This window comes from Littorina saxatilis, linkage group LG11, assembly GCF_037325665.1.
Source record: "Littorina saxatilis isolate snail1 linkage group LG11, US_GU_Lsax_2.0, whole genome shotgun sequence".
NCBI classification, from domain to species: Eukaryota; Metazoa; Mollusca; class Gastropoda; order Littorinimorpha; family Littorinidae; genus Littorina; species Littorina saxatilis.
The window spans coordinates 12,757,560-12,783,307 of record NC_090255.1 but is presented as its reverse complement, the minus strand read 5'-3'; the positions used below and the strand labels follow the sequence as shown (position 1 = coordinate 12,783,307).

The 25,748-nt window shown below is 44.6% G+C and overlaps 1 protein-coding gene across 1 annotated transcript in view; it reads right to left on the bottom strand.

Moving 5' to 3' along the window:
- Positions 1-2,095: 2,095 nt before the first annotated feature.
- LOC138979774 (NPC intracellular cholesterol transporter 1-like) overlaps positions 2,096-25,748 on the bottom strand; it is a 39,745-nt gene continuing 16,092 nt past the window's right edge. The window contains exons 2-10 of the mRNA XM_070352513.1: positions 25,303-25,456; positions 24,707-24,780; positions 17,444-17,596; positions 14,684-14,875; positions 13,923-14,086; positions 10,115-10,247; positions 5,431-5,666; positions 4,825-4,925; positions 2,096-2,543 (exon numbers count right to left, since the gene is read on the bottom strand). Of these exons, the coding sequence (XP_070208614.1) occupies positions 2,329-2,543; positions 4,825-4,925; positions 5,431-5,666; positions 10,115-10,247; positions 13,923-14,086; positions 14,684-14,875; positions 17,444-17,596; positions 24,707-24,780; positions 25,303-25,456 (1,422 nt within the window). The 3' untranslated portion in view covers positions 2,096-2,328. The remainder of the gene's footprint in view (positions 2,544-4,824; positions 4,926-5,430; positions 5,667-10,114; positions 10,248-13,922; positions 14,087-14,683; positions 14,876-17,443; positions 17,597-24,706; positions 24,781-25,302; positions 25,457-25,748) is intronic.

Below are 25,748 nucleotides of genomic sequence, written 5' to 3'. Positions count from 1 at the left end.
CCCTCTTCACATGCCTATTCGGTTTTATAGGTGAAGTGATAAGTGGCGCGCCCGCGTTGCCTGTGCCGCATTCCAGCTGACAGCGCTTGGCGCCAAGCACTGCTGGCGCCACCTGCAAAGGGCGGTCACTCTGGGGTATAACTCTAGTTTCACTTTCGTTTTCTTTCGGTAGTTAAGGGGCTATATGCAAAATAACATTGTGTTGGTAAGTATAAATAAATAAGAAAATTAATATAAATTTTCATGATATATTGTACTACGTTGCAAGCCCCTGGAGCAATTTTTTGATTAGTGCTTTTGTGAACAAGAAACAATTGACAAGTGGCTCTATCCCATCTCCCCCCCTTTCCCCATCGCGATATAACCTTCGTGGTTGAAAACGACGTTAAACACCAAATAAAGAAAGAAATAACCACACTCATCCAACTTAAACCCTTCAGATAATCTGAAATTGATTTCTTCAGGTCACCAATAATATGGTTTTTGTGTGTGTGTTTAATTGGACCTTCAGATATTCCAAAAGGTAATTGTCTGGAAGGATTAAATCGGGTGGAAGCGGGTACTACTCAATTAAGAACCTCCTACTATTGAGTTAGTCCATCCCCGAATTTGGAATTTTTTTTTTACGAAAGAGCTCAACAGTCAGACCAATTGACCAACACATTTGACACTTGGTGATATGATCACGCATAAGCTGAAGCAAATGTACACCAAACATGGAGTAATTCGCTCAATAACCCTATTAGCTTTTTTATGGGTGGCATTTTTAGGGGGGTTGCCCTGTAATTAGAGCTCTAATAGCACACAATCATTTTCTTCTGAATCCACTAGTACTAGTTCAGCAAACATTTTCAGTCATACATTTTATTTTTCCCTTTGTTGCAAGACAGTATTGTCTGTATGTTGGTAGTTCTTGCATAATAATGATTATAGATACCTGAAACGCAGTAATGCATGGTTTGATATTTAAAGGCATACCGCTCACCTTCCCAGATCTGGCCAGGCGTTTACATGGGATGTGACCATCCCTCCACTTGGTCACATACCAAAAAATACAGCCTTGCAGGTGCATGCTCTCTGTGCACAGGGGATGATTTGGATAAATTGTTTTATAACACAAATTTCAACTCTCCAGAACAAGCAGCAAGGGGTGTGATTTTTGGTATGTGACCAAGTGGAGTGATGGTGGCACCCCATGTACAAGTCTAACCAGATCTGTGACAACTGAAGCCAACTGCTTTTGCGAGAAGGGGTGTGCTTTTGAGTTATTTCAAGAGCTGTGCAGTGTCCTGTTCAGTAGTTACTGAAAAGTGAAGGATATCTGGGCCTGTGACTGTTTTAAAACAAGTGTCTTTCTCAGTGGTTTAATGTCTGTGTTATACACAATCATACAAGGTGAAATAAACTGCTGCAGGAAGCAAAGTCGGATGAGACGAAAAACCGAGGTCCCTTCGTGTACACTACATTGGGGTGTGCACGTTAAAGATCCCACGATTGACAAAAGGGTCTTTCCTGGCAAAATTGTATAGGCATAGATAAAAATGTCCATCAAATACCCGTGTGACTTGGAATAAAGGCAGTGAAAGGTGAATGCTCGCCCTAATAGGCTTGAGGTTTGCTGGTCGATGTGAATGCGAAATATATTGTGTAAAAAATTCCATCTCACACGGCATTCTAGTTATTGTAAAGCGCATTGAGCATATATATGATTATGCGCTATAGCAAATGTCCATTATTATTATTATTAAAGTCTGTATCTGTTTCCCGTTGCTGCCCAGTTTGGAGTAGAACATTTGTCAAATCAGAGCTAGTGTAAGAATTATATAAATTCAACCAATGGGAGGAGAGAATTGTACCAAATCAACCAATGAGAGTGAGAGATTTATACCCAATCAACCAATAAGAGTGAGAAAACTGTACCAAATCAACCAACCAGAGAGAGAGATCTGTACCAAATCAACCAATGAGAGTCTGAGTGGGAGAACTGTTCCAATTCAACCAATAAGAGTGAGAGAAATGTATTAATTCAAGCCGTAAGAGTGAGAGAACTGTATCAAATCAGTCAATGAGAGTGAGAGAACTGCACCTAACAGAATTGGTTCAAACTGGTTTATTTCTCATTCGGTGGTGATTTTTGTTGTTGCTTATTTGTTGTTGTTGTTGTTGTTGTTGTTGTTGTTGTTGTTGTTGTTGTTGTTGTTGTTGTTGTTGTTGTTGTTGTTGTTGTTGTTGTTGTTGTCGTTGTTGTTCAAAGCTTTGGAATATTGCATACAACAAAAGAACACAACAAACTTGTAAAGTTATGTGCTCTCAGAGTGAAGAGTCCGATCAGCCAATGAGGGTGAGGCTGGGTTTGTCACCTCTGTGCCGAGTCTCTGAGGAGAAGGAGAGGGTCATGTTGGGCTGATGGAGGGCGTAGTTCTTCACGAACTCGTTGGCCGTCGTCTCCCACTTCTGAACCTTGGCCTTCTCAGCGTCGTTGTTGTTGTCGTAGTTGACGACGAAGGTGATGACAAGGGCGGTGGCGTTCTGGTAGTTATAACCTGCATCGGAGCAATGACGATGACATTATAGACCCTATCGTGATGGGCGCAGTGGCCTAGACATAGTGGATAAGACATCGGCGTCGTGGGTTCGAATCCCGGCCGCGCCTGGTGGGTTATGGGCGGAGATTTTTCCGATCTCCCAGGTCAACTTATGAGCAGACCTGCCAGTGCCAGTGCCTTATCCCCCTTCGACCTTCATGTGTACACGCAAACACAAGACCAATTGCACACGGCGGCAAAGATCTTGTAATCCATGTCAGAGTTCGGTGGGTTATAGAAACACGAAATTACCCAGCATGCTTCCCCCGAAAGCGGCGTATGGCTGCCTGGTTAAAGAAACACTTCAGCAGTCTGACCGTGTTGGATGCCGGAGTGTCAGGACATATTTAAAGAATCTTGGTTATCCACTGAACCTTATCTTGGAACACACGGCACGATTTGCTCGCCGGAAAACTGTCGCACCGTAAATGTGCCAATTAATTAAATCAAAGGGAGTGAATGAGCTTCTAGGCACTAGACAGAAGTAAAAATAGTCCACAGGCGTCGCCTGGCGGCTAAACGGGTAGAGAAATAACATAAAATAAAAACCACACAGACATAATTTATACAGACAGAGTGAAACCTAGTGAACCCTGTGTGAAAGTGGTGTAACAAGGCGAAATTACTACATTTAGTCAAGCTGTGGAACTCACAGAATGAAACTGAACGCACTGCATTTTTTTTCACAATGACCGTAGTCCGCCGCTCGTGCAAAACGCAGTGAAATTAACGAGCCTGTTTCATTTTTTTTTTCATTTTCATTTTTCATTACTTTATTGTCCCATCGCTGGGAAATTCGGGTCGCTTCCTCCCAGTGGAAAGCTAGCAGCAACGGAGTCGCGCTACCCAGGTGTCTGCGTGTTTAGGTGTATTCAGCCACCTGCACTTATGGCAGAATGACCAAGATCTTTAACGTGCCATTGTGGTGACACGGGGGTGGGAGATGGATACCGTCTCTGGGTCTGCACATAAAGTTGACCCGTGTCCGTCCCGGCCCGGATTCGAACCAGCGACCTCTCGATCACAAGTCCAGTGCTCTACCACCTGAGCTACCCGGTAGTAGTTGCGCTGTGCTGCATAGCACGCTTTTCTGTACCTCTCTTCGTTTTAACGTTCTGAGCGTGTTTATAATCCAAACATATCATATCTATATGTTTTTGGAATCAGGAACCGACAAGGAATAAGAGGAACTAGCTTTTAAATCGATTTCGGAAATTTTATTTTAATCAGAATTTTTATATTTTTAATTTTCAGAGCTTGTTTTTAATCCGAATATAACATATTTATATGTTTTTGGAATTAGAAAATGATGAAGAATAAGATGAACGTAATTTTGGATCATTTTATAAAAAAATAATTTTAATTACAATTTTAAGATTTTTAATGACCAAAGTCATCAATTCTTCTTCTTCTACGTTCGTGGGCTGAAACTCCCACGTACACTCGTGTTTTTGCACGAGTGGAATTTTACGTGCATGACCGTTTTTACCCCGCCATTTAGGCAGCCATACGCCGCTTTCGGAGGAAGCATGCTGGGTATTTTCGTGTTTCTATAACCCACCGAATTCTGACAAGGATTACAGGATTTTTTTCGTGCGCACTTGGTCTTGTGCTTGCGTGTACACACGGGGGTGTTTGGACACCGAGGAGAGTCTGCACACAAAGTTGACTCTGAGAAATAAATCTCTCGCCGAACGTGGGGACAAACTCACGCTGACAGCCTGGATACAAATCCAGCGCGTTACCGACTGAGCTGCATCCCCGCCCCAGTCATTAATTAATTTGTAAGCCTCCAAGCTGAAATGCAATACCAAAGTCCGGCCTTCGTCGAAGATTGCTTGGCCAAAATTTCAATCAATTTTATTGAAAAACGAGGGTGTGACAGTTTCTTTCTTTCTTTCTTTATTTGGTGTTTAACGTCGTTTTCAACCATTCAAGGTTAGGTGTGACAGTGCCGCCTCAACTTTTACAAAAAGCCGGATATGACGTCATCAAAGACATTTATCGAAAAAATGACAAACGTTTCTGGGGATATCATACCCAGGAACTCTCATGTAAAATTTCATAAAGATCGGTCCAGTAGTTTACTCTGCATCGCTCTACACACACACACACACACACACACACACACACACACACACACACCACGACCCTCGTCTCGATTCCCCCTCTATGTTAAAACATTTAGTCAAAACTTGACTAAATGTAATAAAAACTTGACCATCAACAGAAAACCTACCATCAAAGCCTTGAAATGCGGTCCAGGGATAAGTGGGGCCTCCGTCGGTGCCAAGACACGATTCATGCAAAGCCGTGGTGTCAATTTTAGACTCGGGTACCCTGAACACATCAAGTTTCAGTCAAACTCTCGCTCTCATTTCTGCAATCACATCAGTACACACACCACACACTCACGCTGGCTCGCTAGCAGACAAACAGCTAGGCATGCACGCCGGCACTATCCATAACCCATCAACTCAAACACACGTGACACACACACGCGTGCGCGTGCACACATACACACACACACAAACACTGACACGCGCACAAACACACACAGTCGCTCACACACACACACAGGCACACACAATCGCATACACACACACACACACACACACATACACACACACAGGCGCTCACACACACACACACACAGACATACGCACACATACACACACACACGCGCGCGCGCACTCACACACACGTGCACACACACACTCACCCTCACACTCACACACACTCACCCTCACACTCACACACACACACGCACACGCACACACACACTCATACTTACATCCCCCCACACACACACACACTTACACCCCCCCCACACACACACACATACCATGTGCAGTACTTCAGGTGGTCCAAGTAATCAGCCAGCGTGAAGAAGCCAAACGGCTGGTCCCTGACCACGCGGTCTATTCTGGTGCCGTTGTTCTGGAAGTAGTTGAGCACGCTGAGGATGGTGCAGTCCGTGTGGTGGAGACGGAAACAGATGTCTGTCAGGGACACGGTGTTGTCGTTGTGGTTGTCGTAGGGGGCTCGCAGGGCGTACACCTTGTCTTGAAGGTCCAGCACCTGGTGTGTCAATGGACTTGAATTGACATTAATTTTTCGAAGGTGACAGAAGAAGTAATGCTGACATACTTTTTTTTCCATCCGGCCCTCGCTCATTGAGTAGGAATAACCAACTGTTTTTTCAAAATCTTTATGCATTGATTTATAAAAAAAATCTGCACTCTAAAACAATCTTTTTGAAGTTGAAATTCATTCAAATAAAGAGGAATTATGGCCGCTGTGTATTTTTACATTTAGTCAAGTTTTGACTAAATGTTTTAACATCGAGTCCGATCTTCATGAAACTTTACATGAGAGTTCCTGGGAATGATATTCCCAGACTTTCTTTCATTTTTTCGATAAATGTCTTTGATGACGTCATTGTAAAAGTTAAGGCGGCACTGTCACACCCTCATTTTTCAATGAAATTGATTGAAACCCAGTTTGGTCAAGTAATCTTCGACAAAGTCCGGACTTTGGTATTGCATTTCAGCATGAAGGCTTAGACATGAATTAATGAGTTATGGTCATTAAAAACTGAAAATTGTAATCCCAGCGAAGCTGGAGGTATCCCACATACTGTAATCGACTTGAGAAATGTTCACACCGATAATACATGATAAAGAAGGATTCTTTGTGCCCGGCTACGTGCTACAGTTGGAGATGGAAGTTCACCAAAAATTGGGACCATACTAACAAAAATACGGTGGGTGCAATAGTCGCCCCCATTTTTTCAGCAAACGCCACCCAAGGCCGCTTTGGACGGGTAGAAATTCTGTACTTTCCAAGTCTATTTGTGTGTGGTTGTTCAAGACTATGGATAAAGCTCGCGTGAGAAGATTACGTCACGGTCAAAAGTCTTTGACGTCAATTATTGCATCATGACGTCATAACTCCCTGTAGTCTTTCTCTCTCGCGCAGTGTGCGTGTTTGTGTTCATTTGGGCACATGTGTTAGTGTTACTGTGTGTGTGTGTGTGTGTGTGTGTGTGTGTCTGTGTGTGTGTGTGTGTGTGTGCGTGCACACGCGTGCATGAGTCTGTACTCGTATGTGTGTGGTGTGTGTGTGTGTGTGTGCGCGCGCACGCGTGCATGAGTCTGTACTAGTGTGTGTGTGAGTGTGTGTGTGGGCATAAGTGTATGTCTGTGCGTGTATGTGTGTTTGTTTGTAAAGGTGTGTATGTCCGTCTGTCCATATGTGCGTATGGGTGTGTGTTTTGTGTGTATGAAGTTTTTGTGAGAGAGTGAGTGAGTGCGTATGAGTGAGTGTGTATGTGTGTGTGTGTGACTTGGGGTGTGTATGTGTGTGTGTGTGCGTGTGTGTTCGTGTGTGTGTGTGTTTGAGAGAGAGAAAGAGAGTGTGTGTGTGTGTGTGTGTGTGTGTGTGTGTGAATGTGTTTGTGTGTATGTTTTTGTGTGTATGAGTGTGTATATGGTGTTTGTTTGTAAAGGTGTGTGTGTTCGACTGTCTATGTGCGTATTTGTTTGTTTGTTTGCTTAACGCCCAGCCGACCACGAAGGGCCATATCAGGGCGGTGCTGCTTTGACATATAACGTGCGCCACACACAAGACAGAAGTCGCAGCACAGGCTTCATGTCTCACCCAGTCACAGTATTCTGACACCGGACCAACCAGTCCCAGCACTAACCCCATAATGCCAGACGCCAGGCGGAGCAGCCACTAGATTGCCAATTTTAAAGTCTTAGGTATGACCCGGCCGGGGTTCGAACCCACGACCTCCCGATCACGGGGCGGACGCCTTACCACTAGGCCAACCGTGCCGGTCTATGTGCGTATGAGTGTGTGTTTTGTGTGTATGAGATTTGTGTGAGTCAATGTGTGTGTGTGTGTGTGTGTGTGTGTGTGTGTGTGTGTGTGTGTGTTCGTGCGTATGTACAGTGTGTGGGTGTGTGTCTGTTTGTATAAGAGAGAAAGAGAGAGAAAGAGAGAGAGTGGGTGGGTGTGTGTATGCGCGGGTGCGTAGGTGTATGTGTGTGTGTATGTGTGTTTGTTTGCAAAGGTACGTGTTTATGTCCGTCTGTCTATATGTGCGTATGGGGGTGTGTTTTGTGTGTATGAAGTGTGTGTGAGAGAGTGAGTGAGTGCGTGTGAGTGAGTGTGTATGTGTGTACGTGTGTAACTTGGGGGGGGGGGTGTGCGTGTGTGTGTGTGTGTGTTTTCGTGTGTGTGTGTGTGTGTGTGTGTTTGAGAGAGAGAAAGAGAGAGAGTAAGAGAGAAGTTTGTCTTTCGCTGGGGTATGCAGTGCCTTGGCGTTGCACATCTACTTAATTATTATTTTATTTTTATAAACCGATTCAAAAACAATTTCATCTGATTCTTCATCATTTTCTAATTCCAAAAACATATATGTATGCTATATTCGGATTAAAAACAAGCTCTGACAATTAAAAATATAAAAATTTTGATTAAAATTAAATTTTCAAAAATCGATTTAAAAACAATTTCATCTGATTTCTGTCCGTTCCTGATTCCAAAAACATATAGATATGATATATTTGAATTAAAAACAAGCTCAGAAAGTTAAAAAGAACAGAGATACAGAAAAGCGTGCTATCCTACTCAGCGTAACCTCTACTGCGCTATTCTGGCTAGTCTATGTCACTGCCTTTGCCACGAGCGGTGGACTGACGATGCTACAAGTATACGATCTTGGTTAAAAAAAGATGCAGTACGTTTTGTGTCATTCTGTGAGTACGACAGCTTGACTAAATGTTGTATTTTCGGCCTTACGCGACTTGTTTCTTTTTCTTCTGTAAACAGTGTTCGCTCAAAACAGGGGACACGCCTATTGCAAGAAAAATACGCACACTTAATGAAAGAAAGTTGTAAGGAAAGTTTCACACAATGCTTCGTGATCAGGAAATCAGTTTTGTGCACCAAATTTCTTTGAAAGTGTCTAGTTTTGTCGATTTATAATGTTGAAAATAATTATTGCTGAAAGTCACTGAAACAGACTATAGTCTTTGAAAAATAGGTTTATGAACAATTCTGTATGATAAGGGTTTTCCCGATCTAACGTATGAAAGAACCCATTGTTATTTAAGACATTTTTCCCAATTACAGTGGTTTCGATCGTTGGTTGTAAAATCAATTGAAGAACATTGTTGCAAACACAAATTCGAACATCTTTTGACGTCATGAGTTTACGTAACCATTTGATCGAAAAATAGATAGTGACCGAAATCGCGCAAAATGGCGCCGAAGTAGCGAGGTTGATGTGTTTCATCTGCATTTAAGAGTCTTTCGCACACTTTGGTGCTAATGCAAGTGATCAGGACGGTAAGAGTTAAGGAACTCGTATTTTCAGCAGGGCGCACTTTATTTTTCAAGTAGGGGAAGGGCTCCTAATATGGACCGGCTCCTAATATGGACCACCTCCAGTTCTGACAAACTAACGGCGCTAGAGCGCTCAAAACAATTTCATTCGCTGTATTCATCCTCTCTGGATAACTTGCACATGTCAAAACAGTTGCAAAAACACAAACCTCAAAACCGTTAGGCTTTTTCTTTTTTTTTCACTGTTGGCAGCGTTCACTCTAAATTTGCCGCGGACTCGTTTCTGTCCACAGCCAAAGCTTTTATCACACAAAACTTGCCATACATGACAGCTAAGACCGTATTAATGAGAGAGGGGGAGCTCAATAACTAGAAGAAATAAAAGAAGTAACGTTAACTACTGTTACAATTACATATTTAACTTGTTAAGCAAACAATAAGACATTTCAAGATGCATTATGAGGCATTAGCAATGATGGAAGATATGAACAAGTAATGTTTTGTTTGTATACACATTTTCTTAGTGCATTATGTAGAATCATGTGGTTCAATAAATTCAGAAATAACTGTTATTTCATCCGTTGCACAACAGTAGTGCTTACAAGTTTTGCAAGAGAAAACGTGAGAGTGAGTGTGAGAGTTTTGCCTGTGTTATATAGTGCTTAAAATAGCGAGGACATTTCTACGTTGAACACCCTGCTATGTCGATGTCTGCTTCTTTTTTCTAATCGGCGGCTGAGATTCGCATATATGTCAAAAGGCGTACACCTGCACATAACGTATTTCGAGGAAATTTACGTAAACTTATTTCGTCATTGCAAGAGAAAAAGTGAGAGTGAGTGTGAGAGTTTTGCCTGTGTTATATAGTGCTTAAAATAGCGAGAAAATGTCCACGACGAACACCCTGCTTTTCTGCTTTTTTATAATCGGCGGCTGAGATTCGCATGTGTCAAAGGGCGTAGTGCTTAAAATAGCAAGGACATTTCCACGACAAACACCCTGCTATGTTTGCTTTTTTTTTGCAATCGGCGGCTGAGATTCGCATGTTTCAAAGGGGGTACACTTCGGCGGAAGTGCAAATATTAGTCATGAAGTCCTTTGTTGCAGCTCACGAAGTCGGAAGGAGAAGAAAGGAGAAGAACAAGTTGTCGAACTTGGCCAACAGAACGCACCTGATGCAGAAAGTCCTTGTCGAAGATGGGGCTGAAGGTGGTGGTGGAGATGGCAGGGGGAGGGTCTTGGTGCTCAATCTTGGGGTGGTGCCCAGTTCGCCTGACGATCAGCTGCTCTGTGCGGTAAATGGGCCTGAAACCACCAACACTTTGTCACCCCGTAGAAGCAAACACTGGAAACACTGTTTCTATCACTTTCCTCAGGCTAGTCCTTAATAGGCTTTCACCTAGTGTGCCTGCAAGACTTTTTAGTAATCATTGCGTAGCAAACAGTGCTATCGAAAATTATATATAATCAACATGCGACCGCCGGATCATGTTGATATTCATTTTCAGATGTCGTTTATCACTTGCTACATCATTGTAGCAGTCAGCATATTAAAATAACTCATAATACGCACAACACGGGCGCCGAGAGGTTTGCCATTATGGTCAGAGAGAAAGAGAGAGAGAAAGAGAGAGAGATGATGATGATGATGGAACTTTATTTTTCAAGGATAGAGGTTTAAGGCAACGCCTTTTCTTACAACCGGTCCTTACTTCTAATATGAATGTCTAATAAATGATAAACAAGTAAAGCAACATGACAAATAAACAAACAATCGACAAGTAAGCACAAAAATGACAAAATAAGCAACATACAAATCAAAAGCGAAACATGCAACATGTTAATTGAGGTTACACATGTAAAGTGATCGACGGTAAAATTCACACAATACCAACGTTTACACTAATGCTTACAATGATTATATGGTGTAAATGATGATGATGAAGATGATGAAGATGATGCAGGGGCGTCACACGCTATGAAAAAGTGGTGGGGCTATCAAACAATATCAAGGAATATTTACTTTACACTTACTTGAGGCTTGAGTGCGGAGTCCCTCAGGGCTCAGTCCTTGGGCCTGTACTATTTACTCTCTACACTCAACCTCTTGACCACATCCTTGACCGACACAACGTTCTCCACCACTCTTTTGCCGACGACTCTCAACTTCACAACAGCTCTTCCCCTGACCAGTCTGAATTTCTTCTTTCCTCTATCTCTGACACTATCACTGACGTGCAGAATTGAATGACAGAAAACAAACTTCAGCTCAATAGCAACAAAACTGAAGCTATCCTAATAGGCACTACATCCATACTCTCCAAAGCCACCTCCGACTCTCTTCAACTCTCTGACTCTTCTGTCCCTCTGTCTTCTGCTGTCAAAAACCTCGGAGTCACTCTAGACAACACCCTTTCCATGAAACAACACATCTCTTCTGTCTCTCGCACCTGCTACTTCCAACTCCGCCGCATCGCCACTATCCGCAAGTACCTCACCACAGATGCTACCGCCAAACTGGTCACTTCCACCGTTCTCTCACGTCTTGACTATTGTAACTCTCTCTTGGCGGGTCTTCCCTCTTCTTCTATCTCTCGTCTCCAACGCATTCAAAATAGCTCTGCCCGTCTTGTTCTACGAAAGAAAAAGAGAGATCATATCACCCCCCTCCTAAATCAGCTCCACTGGTTGCCCGTTCCTGCCCGTATCACCTACAAAATCAACACTCTCACCTACAAATGCCTCCATGGTCTCGCCCCTGCCTATCTCTCCGACTCTCTTTCTCTCTATGTCCCTTCACGAACACTCAGATCATCTGCCGACTCCCTCCAGCTCAACATCCCCCACACCAAACTCAAAACAGCAGGTCAACGCTCATTTTCTTTCCAAGCACCTAGCCAATGGAACACACTACCTCTCCCCCTCCGTCAACAACAGTCCCTCGAATCATTCAAATCTGCACTCAAGACATTCCTTTTTTCCAAATAATCCATGCATTCTACACTGCCCACCCCATCCCACCCTGAATAACTGTACATATTATAATGGTTGATGGTGTGTGTGCTAGTGACTTTAAGTCTCCGTGTGTGTGAACGAGTGTATGTGCGCCTTGAGTCGCCTGAATGTGCGCGTTATAAATATTCGTATTATTATTATTAGTATTACTTGAACGTCAGTGAACGCACAGAAAGGCCCTGTCACGTTGTCCGGTGGGCAGTCACGCCTTTTCACTTTGTCTCAGTCAAACTTGACAGTTTGAGTGGCCTTGGTGGCCTGAAGAACGCTTGTCCCTGCCAAGTCTGATGTGGTGAACGTGCCAAAGATGTCACGACGATGGGGTGACGCTGCAAAGTTGTTGGCAACATGCACCAAGTCAATTCTGTCTGTGCGCTCCTTGTGCACATGAAGCAACATGAGATGGTTTAAACGTTCTTGCAGCATGTTGGCGCGAAGGTACATTTTCACCCTCCTCATGGCACTGAAAGAACGCTCGCTTGTAGCATTCGTGGCAGGCATCACCAGAACAAGTTTCAAAAGAACACCAACTTGAGACATCAGCGAAATGTGGCTCTTTTGCAGTCCCTGAACTACAGAGATAGAGAACCTGGCACTGTAAATAACCATGCTCAAGAACCTAGGTTGGGTTAGCTTAGAAGATCGAAGAAAAAACAACCGATTGGCCATGCTGTACAAGATCAACGCCGGCATGGTAGGCATTGAACCAACTGCCTTTTACAAGCGCTCTGACCCTAGATCTAGTAACACGAGGGCCAAATCGAATTAATCAAGAACAAGATTACCACCCACACATTCTTCCACAGAACCATATCATTATGACAAACTATGCACTGAATGTAGTGATGAACTAAAAAGATCTACAGTACTAAATCACAAACTTAACTACACACCTTAGGAAATACGATAGCACAATCTCGTGAAAAAGCAGCAGACACACCAAATCGGAACTTTCTGTATCTATTGCAAAAGAAGAGCGTTATCGAGTTCTTTCCCTTTGAGGCTCTCTCTCTCTCTCTCTCTCTCTCTCTCTCTCTCTCTCTCTCTCTCTCTCTCTCTCTCTCTCTCTCTCTCTCTCTCTCTCTCTCTCTCTCTCTCTCTCTCTCTCTCTCTCTCTCTCTCTCTCTCTTTTTTTTTTTTTTTTTTTTTTTTAGGGGGGAAAAAGTGGTGGGGCTCTAGCCCCATGGCCCCACCTGGATAAGACGCCCCTGTGATGATGATGATGATTTGATGATGATAATGATGATGTTGATGATGATGATGATGGAAAATCGCAACATAAATTTCACATAATACATGTAATAAAGAACATATTTGTGTAATTCATAAAGCTTTGCCAATTGTTGACAGCTACTTGCACGTGTTAAGACTAGTATAGCCATCTAGGCAGACATATAATGATTATGCAGAGCTTGTTTAAAACTCTTTAGTGAGGTTAATGATCTTATTACAGACGGAATGGAGTTCCACACCATAGAGCCAGAGAAGGCTTGACTAGTTTTGAACAAATCAATCCAGACCTTGATATTGTTGCATCACTCACAACTGGGTACGAAAAAAGTCGTCCGCTCCGTAGCCATTTTATTATGCTCACGTGACGAAGTTGATCATCACGTGACACTTTTGCCATATTTAGAGTTGTTTGCTCAGTAAATGCATTCGCGAAAGATAGCTCGTTTGAAAGTGTCTAACATAACAATTCCTTTCTAAATTTAAAATTTACACAACACCATGAAAAATCATTATCGACGATCTCGCATCTGCTTATATCAATAACACATTACGAAAAGCTCTAAATATGTAAAAAAAAAAAAAATAAATAAAAAAAATAAAAAAACCGATCTTCTCTCCAGAGAAGGAAAACAAAGGCATCCTGGCAGGGATAAATGAGACCCGAAGGGAAGTTACTCATTTTGACCTGAGTTCAGGATGACGCTGAACGGTGATACAATGTCATGTACGTACGGGAAATGTTTGTCAAACTGTGGCCTCTTTGTGGGTTGACCGCACGTGCATGGTAAAGCCCCCTGGGTGTGGGTGGGGGTACACGGGAGGGTGGGAGCATTCTGTGGGGTGACCAGGTGACCAGCCCGGTTGATGTAGGGCTTGTCAGTAATGTTGAAGTTGATCTGCACAACAATGAGATATTGTCCTCATCGTCTTGTACTCCTCACTCATCGTCGTCGCCGTCGTTAACGCCGTCGTCGTGGTCATCGTGTCATCTTAATTGTCGTCGTCGTCGTCATCATCATCAACACCACCACACCCACCACCACCACCACCACCGTCATCGTCACATTCGTCGTCGTCATTATCATCGTCGTCATCATAATCGTCGTCGTCGTCATTATCATCATCTTTATCATCGACGTCGTCGTATTTCTCATTTTCATTGTCGACGTAATTCGGATAAGTCTGAACTTACCTCAGGGAGAAATGGCTTCTTCTTTTCACTGACGCAATATCAGCTTCGTAATTCCCAAATTCGACACAACTACCCCCCCTCCCCCCCCCCCTCCTCAACACACAAATGAGGTGAGTGAGAGAGAGAAAGAGAGAGAGAGAGAGAGAGAGACAGAGAAAGAGAGACAGAGAGAGACAGAGAGAGAGTGGAGAGAGAGAGAGAGAGAGAGAGAGAGAGAGACACACACACACACACACACACACACACACACACACACACACACACACACACACATTCACAAACACACACACACACACACTACCTGAAAGGGTGTCTGTTGGTTACCAGTATTTCCCATATAGTCCAGCCAGTTTTTGGGCGTGCATTCATCCGCAGAGTGTCCACACAAGATGCCGATTGCTGGCTCCTTGGCACTGGGCCAGATAGGCAGCCGTACTGTGGCGCATGAGTTGAACATGCCCACGGCAAAGTCGTCAGTCACCGCATAGTTTACCTGTAATGTGGAGATGTTGAAAAAGAGCTTTAGGCTTGTCCTTAATTGGACGAAGTCGACTTTGCGTTGCTCACTTCGCGAAACTTCCGGAACGAGAATTCGTCCCTTAATTGAACTACTTTCAGCATAGCTTCGCGAAGTCCAAGAGAATGCACTCTGCTCTTTCGAGTGTGATTTCTACGTCCATCTTGAATCAAAAAGCACTCTTCTGACAAAAAGAACAACTTCGTCGCAGAGCTACGGCGTAGATTTGCATGTCAAAACTTGCAAAGCGAAGTAGGGGCTACAAAGTACTTCACCGTAGCTGCGGGTTTTCAGGATAGAGACTTCGCGAAGCTTCACCAGGTCGACTTCGTGCTAAATTAAGGACGGACTTTCGGATTCAAAGCATAGACCAGCAATCGCGTAATGGGCATTTTTTTTTTAAACCGGTACAGTGAAACAACCCTTAAGACCCCCAATTTGAGACCCTAGCTGTTTTCTCACTGTAAAAAAAAACAAAACCCTATCTTAAGACCCCTCCTTTTTAAGATCTGATTTTTTCCCCAGATTTTGGGGGGTCTGAAAATGGTGTTCAACTGTATACCTTGACAAATGGTGACAAATGGTGACAAATGCCAACTATTTTCTTTTTACATTTAGTCAAGACGGGGAATCGAGACAAGGGTTATGGTGTGTGTGTGTGTGTGTGTGTGTGTGTGTGTATAAAGTGATTCCGAGAAAAAATACTGGACCAATCTTCATCAGTACAACTTCACTTGAGAGTTCCTGGGTATAATATCCCCAGACGTTTGTTTCATTTTTGGGATGGATGTCTTTGATGACGTCATATCCGGGTTTTTGTGAAAGTTGAGGCAACACTCACTCCCTCATTTCTCAACCAAATTGATTGAAAGTTTGGTAAAACAATCTTCGACGAAGTCCGGACTACGGTATTGCATTTCAGCTCGAAATCTTACAAAGGAATTAATTAGTTTGTTCGTTAAAGTTGTCATTAAAATCGAAATTCTAGTAAAAGGTTAAACCATGACTGCATTGTAATCCTCATCTTCTCCTGAATTCAAAACTATATAGATATGTCATGTTCACCCCAACAATGTGCTCAGAATTACAGAAAATAGGTTCAGTAAGTATACGGTCGCATGCTTCGCGGAGACGAGCGTGATAGCCGAGACTAACTAAATGTATCTCGTAGTCTTGGCGATGACTGGTTTGTGGTGTTGATCTTTTAGTTCAATACCGAGTGACTAAATAGAGAATACTACATGGCTTGCTGTGACGTACCAGAATTACACGAGTTGGTTTTTTTAAATATTGAACTGCGAGCGAAAGCGAGCTGTTCACTATTTGAAAAAGCAACGAGTGTAAATCTGGTACGACACAGCAAGCCATGTAGTATTCTGTTTATCCTACATACTGTACTTACGTGTATTTTACTGAAAATGTCTTGCAGACGAGGCAGCTAAATTGAAGACGCTTGTTTTGGAACCTCGATCTCTCCTTAAGCCTCGTGCAATCTATTACGTCAAAGCAAAGAAACGTCACTCTGAAAGTGTGGCGTGACGTGTTAGTTCCAAAGATTCATCGAGGGTAATTAGCGAGCGCAATTTTTGTTTCTATAATGACGTTTGTCTCGGTGACTTTGGCATCATAAGCATTGGAAAAACAGGTCCCTGCCAGACTTGCTTGACATGACCTCATTTACATGATACACACACGTGTGATTTGAACGATTATTATCTCACGGGTGTCTCTCTCACGTATGTAGGATAAATGTTTTTATATCGCTTCACGCGACTATTTCCTTTCTGTGTGCGCCTTTTTGCGTTGATGAAATACGCGGTATCGCCTTGTAGGCAGTAAATATGGTATGTGTATGTGTCTGTGTTGGGATCTGTGTGACTTTATTTTTGTCTTTGTCTATCTATCTGTCTGTCTGCCCCCCCCCCCCCTTTTTCCCCTCTCTCTCTCTCTCTCTCTCTCTCTCTCTCTCTCTCTCTCTCTCTCTCTCTCTCTCTCTCTCTCAATATTGTATTACATTGTTCGATTGTTTGCTTATTTGTCCGTTAGTTCTACTAATGGTCTATCTTGTATGTATTAGAATTTCTATTTGTACATGTATTAGTTGTAAGAAAAGGTGTAGCCTTAAACTTCTATCCTTCTAAAATAAAGTTTCATCATCATCATCATCATCATCATCATCATCATCATCATCATCATCATCTCTCTGGTTTGTTTCGCCGCCTTTCCTTTTTCTTATCCAAATGATATTTCTTTTTTGCTCGTTTAATCTGTTTGCGATCATACTCCATCAATTTGTATTGTCATACACACATACATGTATAACAACATCTTTTGAAATTACAACAACAACAACAACAAAAAAAAAGAGAAAAAAAGAGAAACATAACACGGCAGATTGGCATACGCATGCATAACAACATCTTTTGAAATTACAACAAAAAAGAAGGGACAAAAAGAACAATGGCACGGCTGATTGGCATACACACATACATAACAACATCTTTTCAAAAAAAGGTTTAAAAAAATGTCTGATTGGCAGCTGACCTCATTGACTTGCAGGTCTTTCTGTCCTGTCTTGGGGTCAACGTATGGCGTGGTTCTATCCACAGTGACAAATTGACTGTGGTCGGGGGCGCAGGTCATGTAGCAGTAGATGTTCAAAAAGTTGTGCAGGCAGGACGGGCAGTGGCCTAAAAGCTGAAGAATATACATAGAGAATACTACATGTCGTACCAGATTTACACGAGTTGCTTTTTCTTCTTCTCTTTCTTCTTTGTTAATGGGCTGAAACTCCCACGTTCACTCACGTTTTTGCACGAGTGGATTTTTACGTGTATGACCGTTTTTACCCCGCCATTCAAGCTGCATACGCCGATTTCCGGGGGGGGGGGACATGCTGGGTATTTTCGTGTTTCCATAGCCCACCGAACTCAGACATGGATTACAGGATCTTTTCCGTGCGCACTTGGTCTTGTGCTTGCGTGTACTAACGAAGGGGAATAAGGCACTAGCAGGTCTGCACATAAGTTGACCTGGGTGATCGAAACAATCTCCACCCTTATCCCACCAGTCGGCCGCGGCCGGGATTTGAACTCATGAGCTTCCGATCAGGAAGCCGATGTTTTATCCACTAGGCCTTTTCAAATATTGAACTGCGAGCGGAAGCAGCGAGCTTTTCAATATTTGATAAAACAACGAGTGTAAATCTCGTACGGCACAGCAAGCCATGTAGTATTCTGTTTATCCTACATAGTTACTGTACTTACATGGATTTGACTAAAAACGTCCCGCAGTCGAGGCGTCCAAATTGAAGAACCTGCTTCCTTTGAAACCTCGATATCTTCTAAAGCCTCGTGCAATCTTCAACGTTTTTGACGTTAAACCAAAGAAACGTCACTCTAGAAACTGTAGCGTGACGAATTAGTTCCTAACGTTCTCCCAGGGGAAACAGTGTTTCCATAATGACGTGTGTCTCGGTGACTTGGCATCATAAGCAGTGGAAAAACAGGTCATTGCAAGATTTGTTTGACACGACCTCATTTACATGATATACACACGTATGGTTTAATGATATTGTTATCTCATGAGTAGTCTGTCTGACGTATGTAGGATAAAAGACGTTATTGCCCAAGGCTGGCCAAAGACGAACTCTGGAGAAATAACTCGGGTGTGCATGGGTTGTGAAAGAGTGATTACTCTTGCTTTTATTGGGGCAAACTTTCCACACGTGCTCCCTGTTTACGTATTTGTGGAGCATATCGTCTTCTGTTTCATCTTGATTGACCAAGGCCGAAGGCCGAGGTTGACAAAGATTAAACAGAAGGCAATATGCTCCCCTCGGACAAACCAAAAAATGCTGGTCTGGCAACAAGCCACCAAACATCGTTTTTGTCATCATCATTTTGGAAGAACAAAAGTACGCACAACAATTACCGGGGATTCCTCTTCTGAACGCAACTTTTAGAATGCAATTCAGGGCCCGAAAACACGTCAGAAGTTCGAGATAACACGTAATACCTTTGGCAGTGTTACTTCAAACGTAACCTAGTCGCCGCTTTTCTTCCAGTATACAAATGTACAGAGCTGACAATCCACGTTTCACCTGAAAGCAGCTGAGACAGGCTGAACTTCTTTAACCCAGTGTGGGACTTTCAGTGGGGCGACCACCCCCAACCCAGCGCGTCCCCAGGTGGCGGATAGGGGAACGGACTTCAGATATGAAGACCAGCCGCTTGCGGCCGCGGACCAAACTGGCGGTGTTTCCTACCAGGATGGAGTGGGGAAGCAGGCGGCACTGCTACTCTCTTCGAAATGCTCCATCGCCCTTCGACGGGACTCATCTAATGCGACTATGGGCGCATTAAAACCCTAGCTCCGGGTGGGATCCCGGCAAATCCTCCCCCCTGTGCTCTCAGGGTAGGACGTACGGGCCATGAGCTAAGGGTGAGGCAACCCCGACAGAAACCTCGAGTGCTGAAGACGGAGGTACTGGGCTGCACGGCGCACTCTAATAAACCATGGTACCACGCATCAACGCCAACCATGACACCATCAGATAGAAGCGACACTCATGGCGCTCGCCCACTGAGGTCCCTCCGGGGTGAGGCAGTGCCGGTCTCCAAGCCTCAAAGGAGTCCAACCTCAGCTACTGGAGGTCCCTCTCGTCCGTCTTGCTGCGCCAAGGGACGGAGGAGGAATGCGACTGGTAGCACAACAACCACTTCAACATCCAAGAAGCGTCAACCTTTTAAGGTGATGCATTGGAATGCAAAAGGAGTCATGAACAAGAAGACAGAGCTAGAACATATCTTGCATGAAAGGAGCATCAACGTCTGCTGCATTCAAGAAACCCACCTGCAGATGGGAAAAACCTTCAAGGTCAGAGGCTACCAGTGCTTCAGATAGGACAGAGCTGACAGACGCAAAGGCGGAGTCCTGACACTAGTTAGGAACAACATCCAAGCCTGCGAAACAGCCGTCCACATGGAGGGAGCAGAGTACCAGATGATTCGGGCCAAACTGAATGACACAGAGTTGCAGATCCTGAACTTTTACTGCCCCAACGACCGTCCACTATCCCTTGACACCATCGAAGTCCCAGACTCGAGCTTTCTCGCAGTAGGGGATTTCAACTCTCACTCCCAGAGTTGGGGTTACAGTCAGATGGATCGCCGGGGTGAAGAAGTGGAAGACTGGCAAGATGGACACCATCTCATCCTCATAAACTCCCCAAATGATACCCCAACCTTCTACTCCAGACAATGGCGCACTACCTCCACTCCAGATCTTGCTCTCTGCACCGAAGATGTCCACCGAGACGTCACCAGGGAGGTGGGAGAGCAGTTAGGAGGAAGTGACCACAGGCCAGTGTTCCTCTCCATCAACAGGAACACTATGAACTACCCTGTCCACCCTCGCTGGAACTACAAGAAGGCTAAATGGAGTCTTTTCAGACACCGAACAAACACTCTTACCAAGGACCTCCATGTCCAAGGTAGAGACATCAGTAACTTTGTCAGAGACCTGAACGCCTGCATCCTGCAAGCAGCCCACGAGTCTATCCCACGAGGTGCTCGCACAGAGTACAAGCCATACTGGACCAACCAGCTACAAGAACTGCAGGATGAAGCTAGGATTCCATTCTTACGGCTGCGGTGCGGCTCCGGCGACGGCAGCGGCGACGGCAATTTGAAAAACATTGATGAAAGAAGGGATGACCCCATTCACACGGGTGCGGTACGGCGACGGCGACGGCGACGGCCCGGCGTGCGTGCGTTTTTTCAAGAAAGCTCCATGTGGCTTTCTGGACTGCCGTCGCCGGACGCCGTCTGGTATTTTGTGGGCGTGTCTCTTTTCCCGCGTTTTTCTCAGAGCCTTTCCGAGCACAAAGAGACGAAAATACTGCTGAAACCTTTCGCCATCGAGTTGCAGTTCTTGAACAAGATGGTGATAGGTTCCATACTGCCGTCTTTTCTCCAAAATGGCATGCACCCACCAGCGATGTCGTCTCTTTTGGCGTTTTTTCATTTGGCGGTACGCTAATAATATTAACATAAATTGTTCTTCATTATGAATGACAGTTTGCATGAGACGAGACCAATGTGGAGCCATGGCGGCATTGGCGGGAAGAGAACATATCCGGACGACGTCGCCGTTATATACGGTTCACGACGATGCGTTTTTCTCGCCAGAGCCGGATGCCGTTGCCGTCGCCGGAGCCGGAGCCGCACCGCAGCCGTAAGAATGGAATCCTAGCTTAAGATGGAATCTGCTAGACAGGCAGCAGAAAGTAGCCCATCAGATGAGAACCACCTACGGCTCCAGCAGACAAAGGCTGAATTTCTCAAGGCCAGACGCAAAAGCTGGAGAGAAAAAACCGCTGCGCTGAATCTTGAGAGAGGCGGAACGAAGCTGTGGAGAGTCGTAGGACAGCTCAATGATGAAGAAAACAGAAGCCAGAATGTGACACTGGAAGAGAACGGAGAGATGCTGACAGGGAGACGAGCAGCTAACCGTCTTGCTGACAACTATGCAGACGAGAGCAATGTACCTGTCAGTCCTGTCCAACAAAGAGAAGCAAGAAGAGAACAGAGAGAGCGTCCACAACACCACACAGATGTGGAACCCATGAAGCAACCCTTCACTCTTCATGAGCTACAAATTGCCTTGAGGAAACTAAAAACCAGGAAATCCCCAGGGCCAGATGGGATCACGAACGAGATGCTGAAGCACCTAGGCAACACAGCTGTCCTGAAACTACTGGAGGTCTTCAATCTCAGCTGGGACACAGGCAAACTGGCACAAGTTTGGCGAGAGGCCATCATGATTCCTATCCATAAGAAAGGAAAGGACAAGAAGAAGCCTGCTAGTTACAGACCAATCAGCTTGACCAGCTGCACTGTGAAGACCCTAGAGAGGATGGTCAACCAGCGCCTGCTTTGGTATCTAGAGACTGAGAACATCCTGGCTCCTGAACAGGCAGGCTTCAGACAGTTTCACAGCACAGAAGACCAGGCAACCTATCTCTCCCAAGAAATAGAAGATGCATTCCAGGAACAGAAGGTCCTCTTCGCCACCTGGATTGATCTATAGAAAGCCTTTGACAAGGTCTGGACTGATGGTCTCCTCGTGAAACTGCAGAGATGTGGAAGCGCAAGCAACATGCTGCGATGGATTAGATGCTATCTTCACAACCGCAGAGCAAGAATCTCAGTCAACGGTCGAGTCGGCAAGAAAATACTACTGCGACATGGTGTCCCACAAGGAGGAGTCCTCTCTCCTACACTCTTCTTGGTCTTCATCAACGACCTTGTACAAATTCTTCCCAAAGGTATCCACGCTGCATTATATGCTGATGATTTGGTGATGTGGTGCAAGGAGGAATACGCCACAACTGCCACTTACAGGATGCAACTGGCTGCTGACCGGCTGGCGGCATGGGCAGATGAATGGTGTGTTGCCATCAACAAGGAAAAGTCCTCCACAACACTCTTCACCCTATCCTCAAAACAAAAGACCGGAACCATCAAGCTTGGTGACAACCCCCTGAGAAGTGATGACGAGGCAACATATCTTGGTGTCACTTTTGACAAGAAACAGACCTGGAAACCCCACATCCACAATGCTGAAGCAAAGGCCAGGCGCAAGCTTGCCATCATGCGGAAGCTAGCCGGAACCAGCTGGGGAGCAAACGAAGAGATACTCAAGCGAGTCTACCAGGGAGCAGTCAGGCCCCATCTTGAGTATGGCTCCACAGCTTGGTCTACAGCAGCGAAGACCCACCAGCAGACACTGGACAGGGTCCAAAACCAAGCCCTCAGGATCATTACTGGATCGATGAGATCCACACCAATAAAGGCCATGGAAGAAGTTGCTGCCATTCAACCCCTCAGTCAGAGAAGAGACGCCAAGGTCATGGTTCAGACAGAGAAATTCAAGTGCCTGCCTGCACATCCGATGAAGAAGAGGATGGATAACCTGACAAAGAACCGTCTCAAGCGCAGCAGCTTCTTACATGAAAGCAAGAGACTTGCCAGAGAGCACCAAGCCTCTGTACCTCCATCAGCACTACCAATCAGCTTCTCAGATCTGCCGCAGCCATGGAATGAAGACTACAAGAATCTTCACATCTCCACCACAGTCCCCTACGTTACCTCAAGAGATTCCCAGAACGACACTGCCAGGCGCACCCTAACACTCGCCATGATTGCTGAACGGTACCCTGAAGACGCCTGGATCCACGCGTATACAGACGGTTCAGCAACAAACGCCGTGGCCAATGGAGGAGCAGGTGTACTTGTCAGATCTCCTGAGGGGCACACTTCTACAGCAGGGATACCAACAGGAAAGTACTGCTCAAACTATGCAGCAGAAGTTCAGGCCATCATGCAAGCAGCCTCCATGATTCATGACTCGGAAAGCGAATGCCCCCAAGTTGTTTTCCTCTTCGATGCACTGTCTGCCTTGGAAGCCCTTGCAGGAAACAAACTTCCTCGTCTGATGTAGAAACTCCAGGAGCTTGCCAAGACTCGACGAGTAGTCCTGCAATGGGTTCCAGCACACTGCGGAATTCCAGGCAATGAAACAGCTGATGAGCTCGCCAAACTCGGAGCCAGGGAGGAACAACGAGACAACCCAGTCAGCTTCGCTGAAAAGAAAACCCTCGTGAAGGCAGCAATGCGACCACAATCTACGAGAGACGCATATCATCTCCTAGAACGATGGCAGCAAGTAGTGATCATGCGACTACGAACTGGTCACTGTCGCCTCAACGCCCACATGTTCAGGAAGCTGAAGCTGACCCCATCACCAACCTGTCCCTGTGGTCTGGAAGACCAGACTCCAGAACATGTCTTAATGACATGCCCCCAACTCAAACCAATCAGAGACAAAGTGTGGCCAGCATCAGTCCCTCTCCGCACCAAACTCTATGGGAGCAGACAAGACCTGGAAGCCACGACGTCATTTGTCTCGCAGACTAAACTGATGGTGTGACGGCGAACGCAGGAAGAAGAAGAAGAACCTGAAAGCTCACCCATATTCACCACCTCGATTTGTCACATAAATTATGACATTTGTTTGTGTTTTATCTCCCAGCTGGTCGCTATGAATGAAAACTCGTGAGAATGACGTCAAAAGATCGGCGTTTGTTACCTTTATCAACCTTCGGCCTTGGTCGATACAGATGAAACAGTACCCAATATTGACGGACTGTGTGATGATATCTTCTGCTATGGTCTGTTGAGACAGTAATATCAAAATCGAGACCGGAGGTCGAGATTTTGATATCACTGTCGAAACAGACCAATAGCAGAAGATATCATCACACAGTCAGTCAATGTTAGATATATTGCTAATTCTCTGGACATTTTGTATTAACTGTAAAGAAATTACAAAAGTATTTGTCTCAGTTTTGGCTGTTCCATATCCCTCCCTCTGATTATTATTTCTTTTTGTTCACTCTTTTCTTGTACTTTTCAGTAATTTAAAATGTCTTTCCTTTCAAAAAGTCTTTAGTCACTTGCTCAACTAAATTCTGGGATAATTACATTTTCATATATATTTATTTGTTTTTAAATTTAGGTGTTTTTGTTTTTGAAGTGGGGAAGCAATAAAGAGGTTGTCGATATCAAAACTGATATCGACGGAAATGTCGTCGATATCACTTTTGCACTGAGCTCAGTTTTGCCCAATTGACCAATGGAAATCCATGTAACATATGAAATAGCAATATAAGATGATATGCTCCCTGCAGATCGACCAAAAGTTGGTATGACGAGAATTAAGCCATTAAACATCTTGTGTTACCTGTACGGGGACGGCAATGTTGTCGACTAGTGTTTTTAGCTGTTCGTCAGAGCAACAGGTTCTGGTACCATCACCTGGCAAATTAATAAACGCAGAAATTACAAAATAAAAACAACAACAAATAAGTACATAAAAAAGATGATTCTTTTTTTAATTTGAAAGTTCGTTAGACAAACGTATAAAGTACCAAGCTAAGGTCATTAATGATATCAACATCTTAACGCGCCTTCTGTCTCTCTGTCTCTCTCTCTGTCTCTCTCTCTATATGCCTCTGTCTGTCTGTCTGTCTGTCTGTCTGTCTGTCTGTCTGTCTGTCTGTCTCTCTATCTTTGTCTCTCTATATGCCTCTGTCTGTCTGTCTGTCTCTCTCTCTCTTTCTCTCTCTCTCTCTCTCTCTCTCTCTCTCTCTCTCTCACACATACACACTCACTCACACTCACTCACCGTACACACACACACACACACACACACACACACACACACACACACACACACACACACACGTACCACCTCCACCACCACCATCACCACCACCAACAACAACAACACCAGCGACAACAGACACAATCAAGCAAACAACATTGAAACATGCTCACCTTGGTACAAGTCAGGGCAGTACTGTTTGAGAAGGCTGACAGCGTGGGGGGTCTGGAGGGGTTTGGCCGGTCCGTTGTACGCACAGTTGACCGGTTTCTTGGTGGCCGGGTCAAACCCGCACTGTCCGTACCACACGCACTGACCACTGTCCCCCTGTACAGAAAGACGGTCACATTCTGTTGTTTATTTATTTAGAACGTCAGTCGCGCGCAAGGTGATGTCATAATATCTCGCAGTTCAATATGACGTCATGTGCGAAAAATGTTTCAAGCAAATACTCTCAAAAATGTACGTCAGTTTTTGGCTCACGTAAGTGTAGCCTATGCGATCGTAACTTTGTCTGTCTGTGCGTGCGTTTGTGTGTGCGTGTGTGCGTGTGTGTGTATGTCTGTGGTAGAAACTTTAACATTTCCGAGTCTATGTGTGAGTGGTTATCCAAGACTAT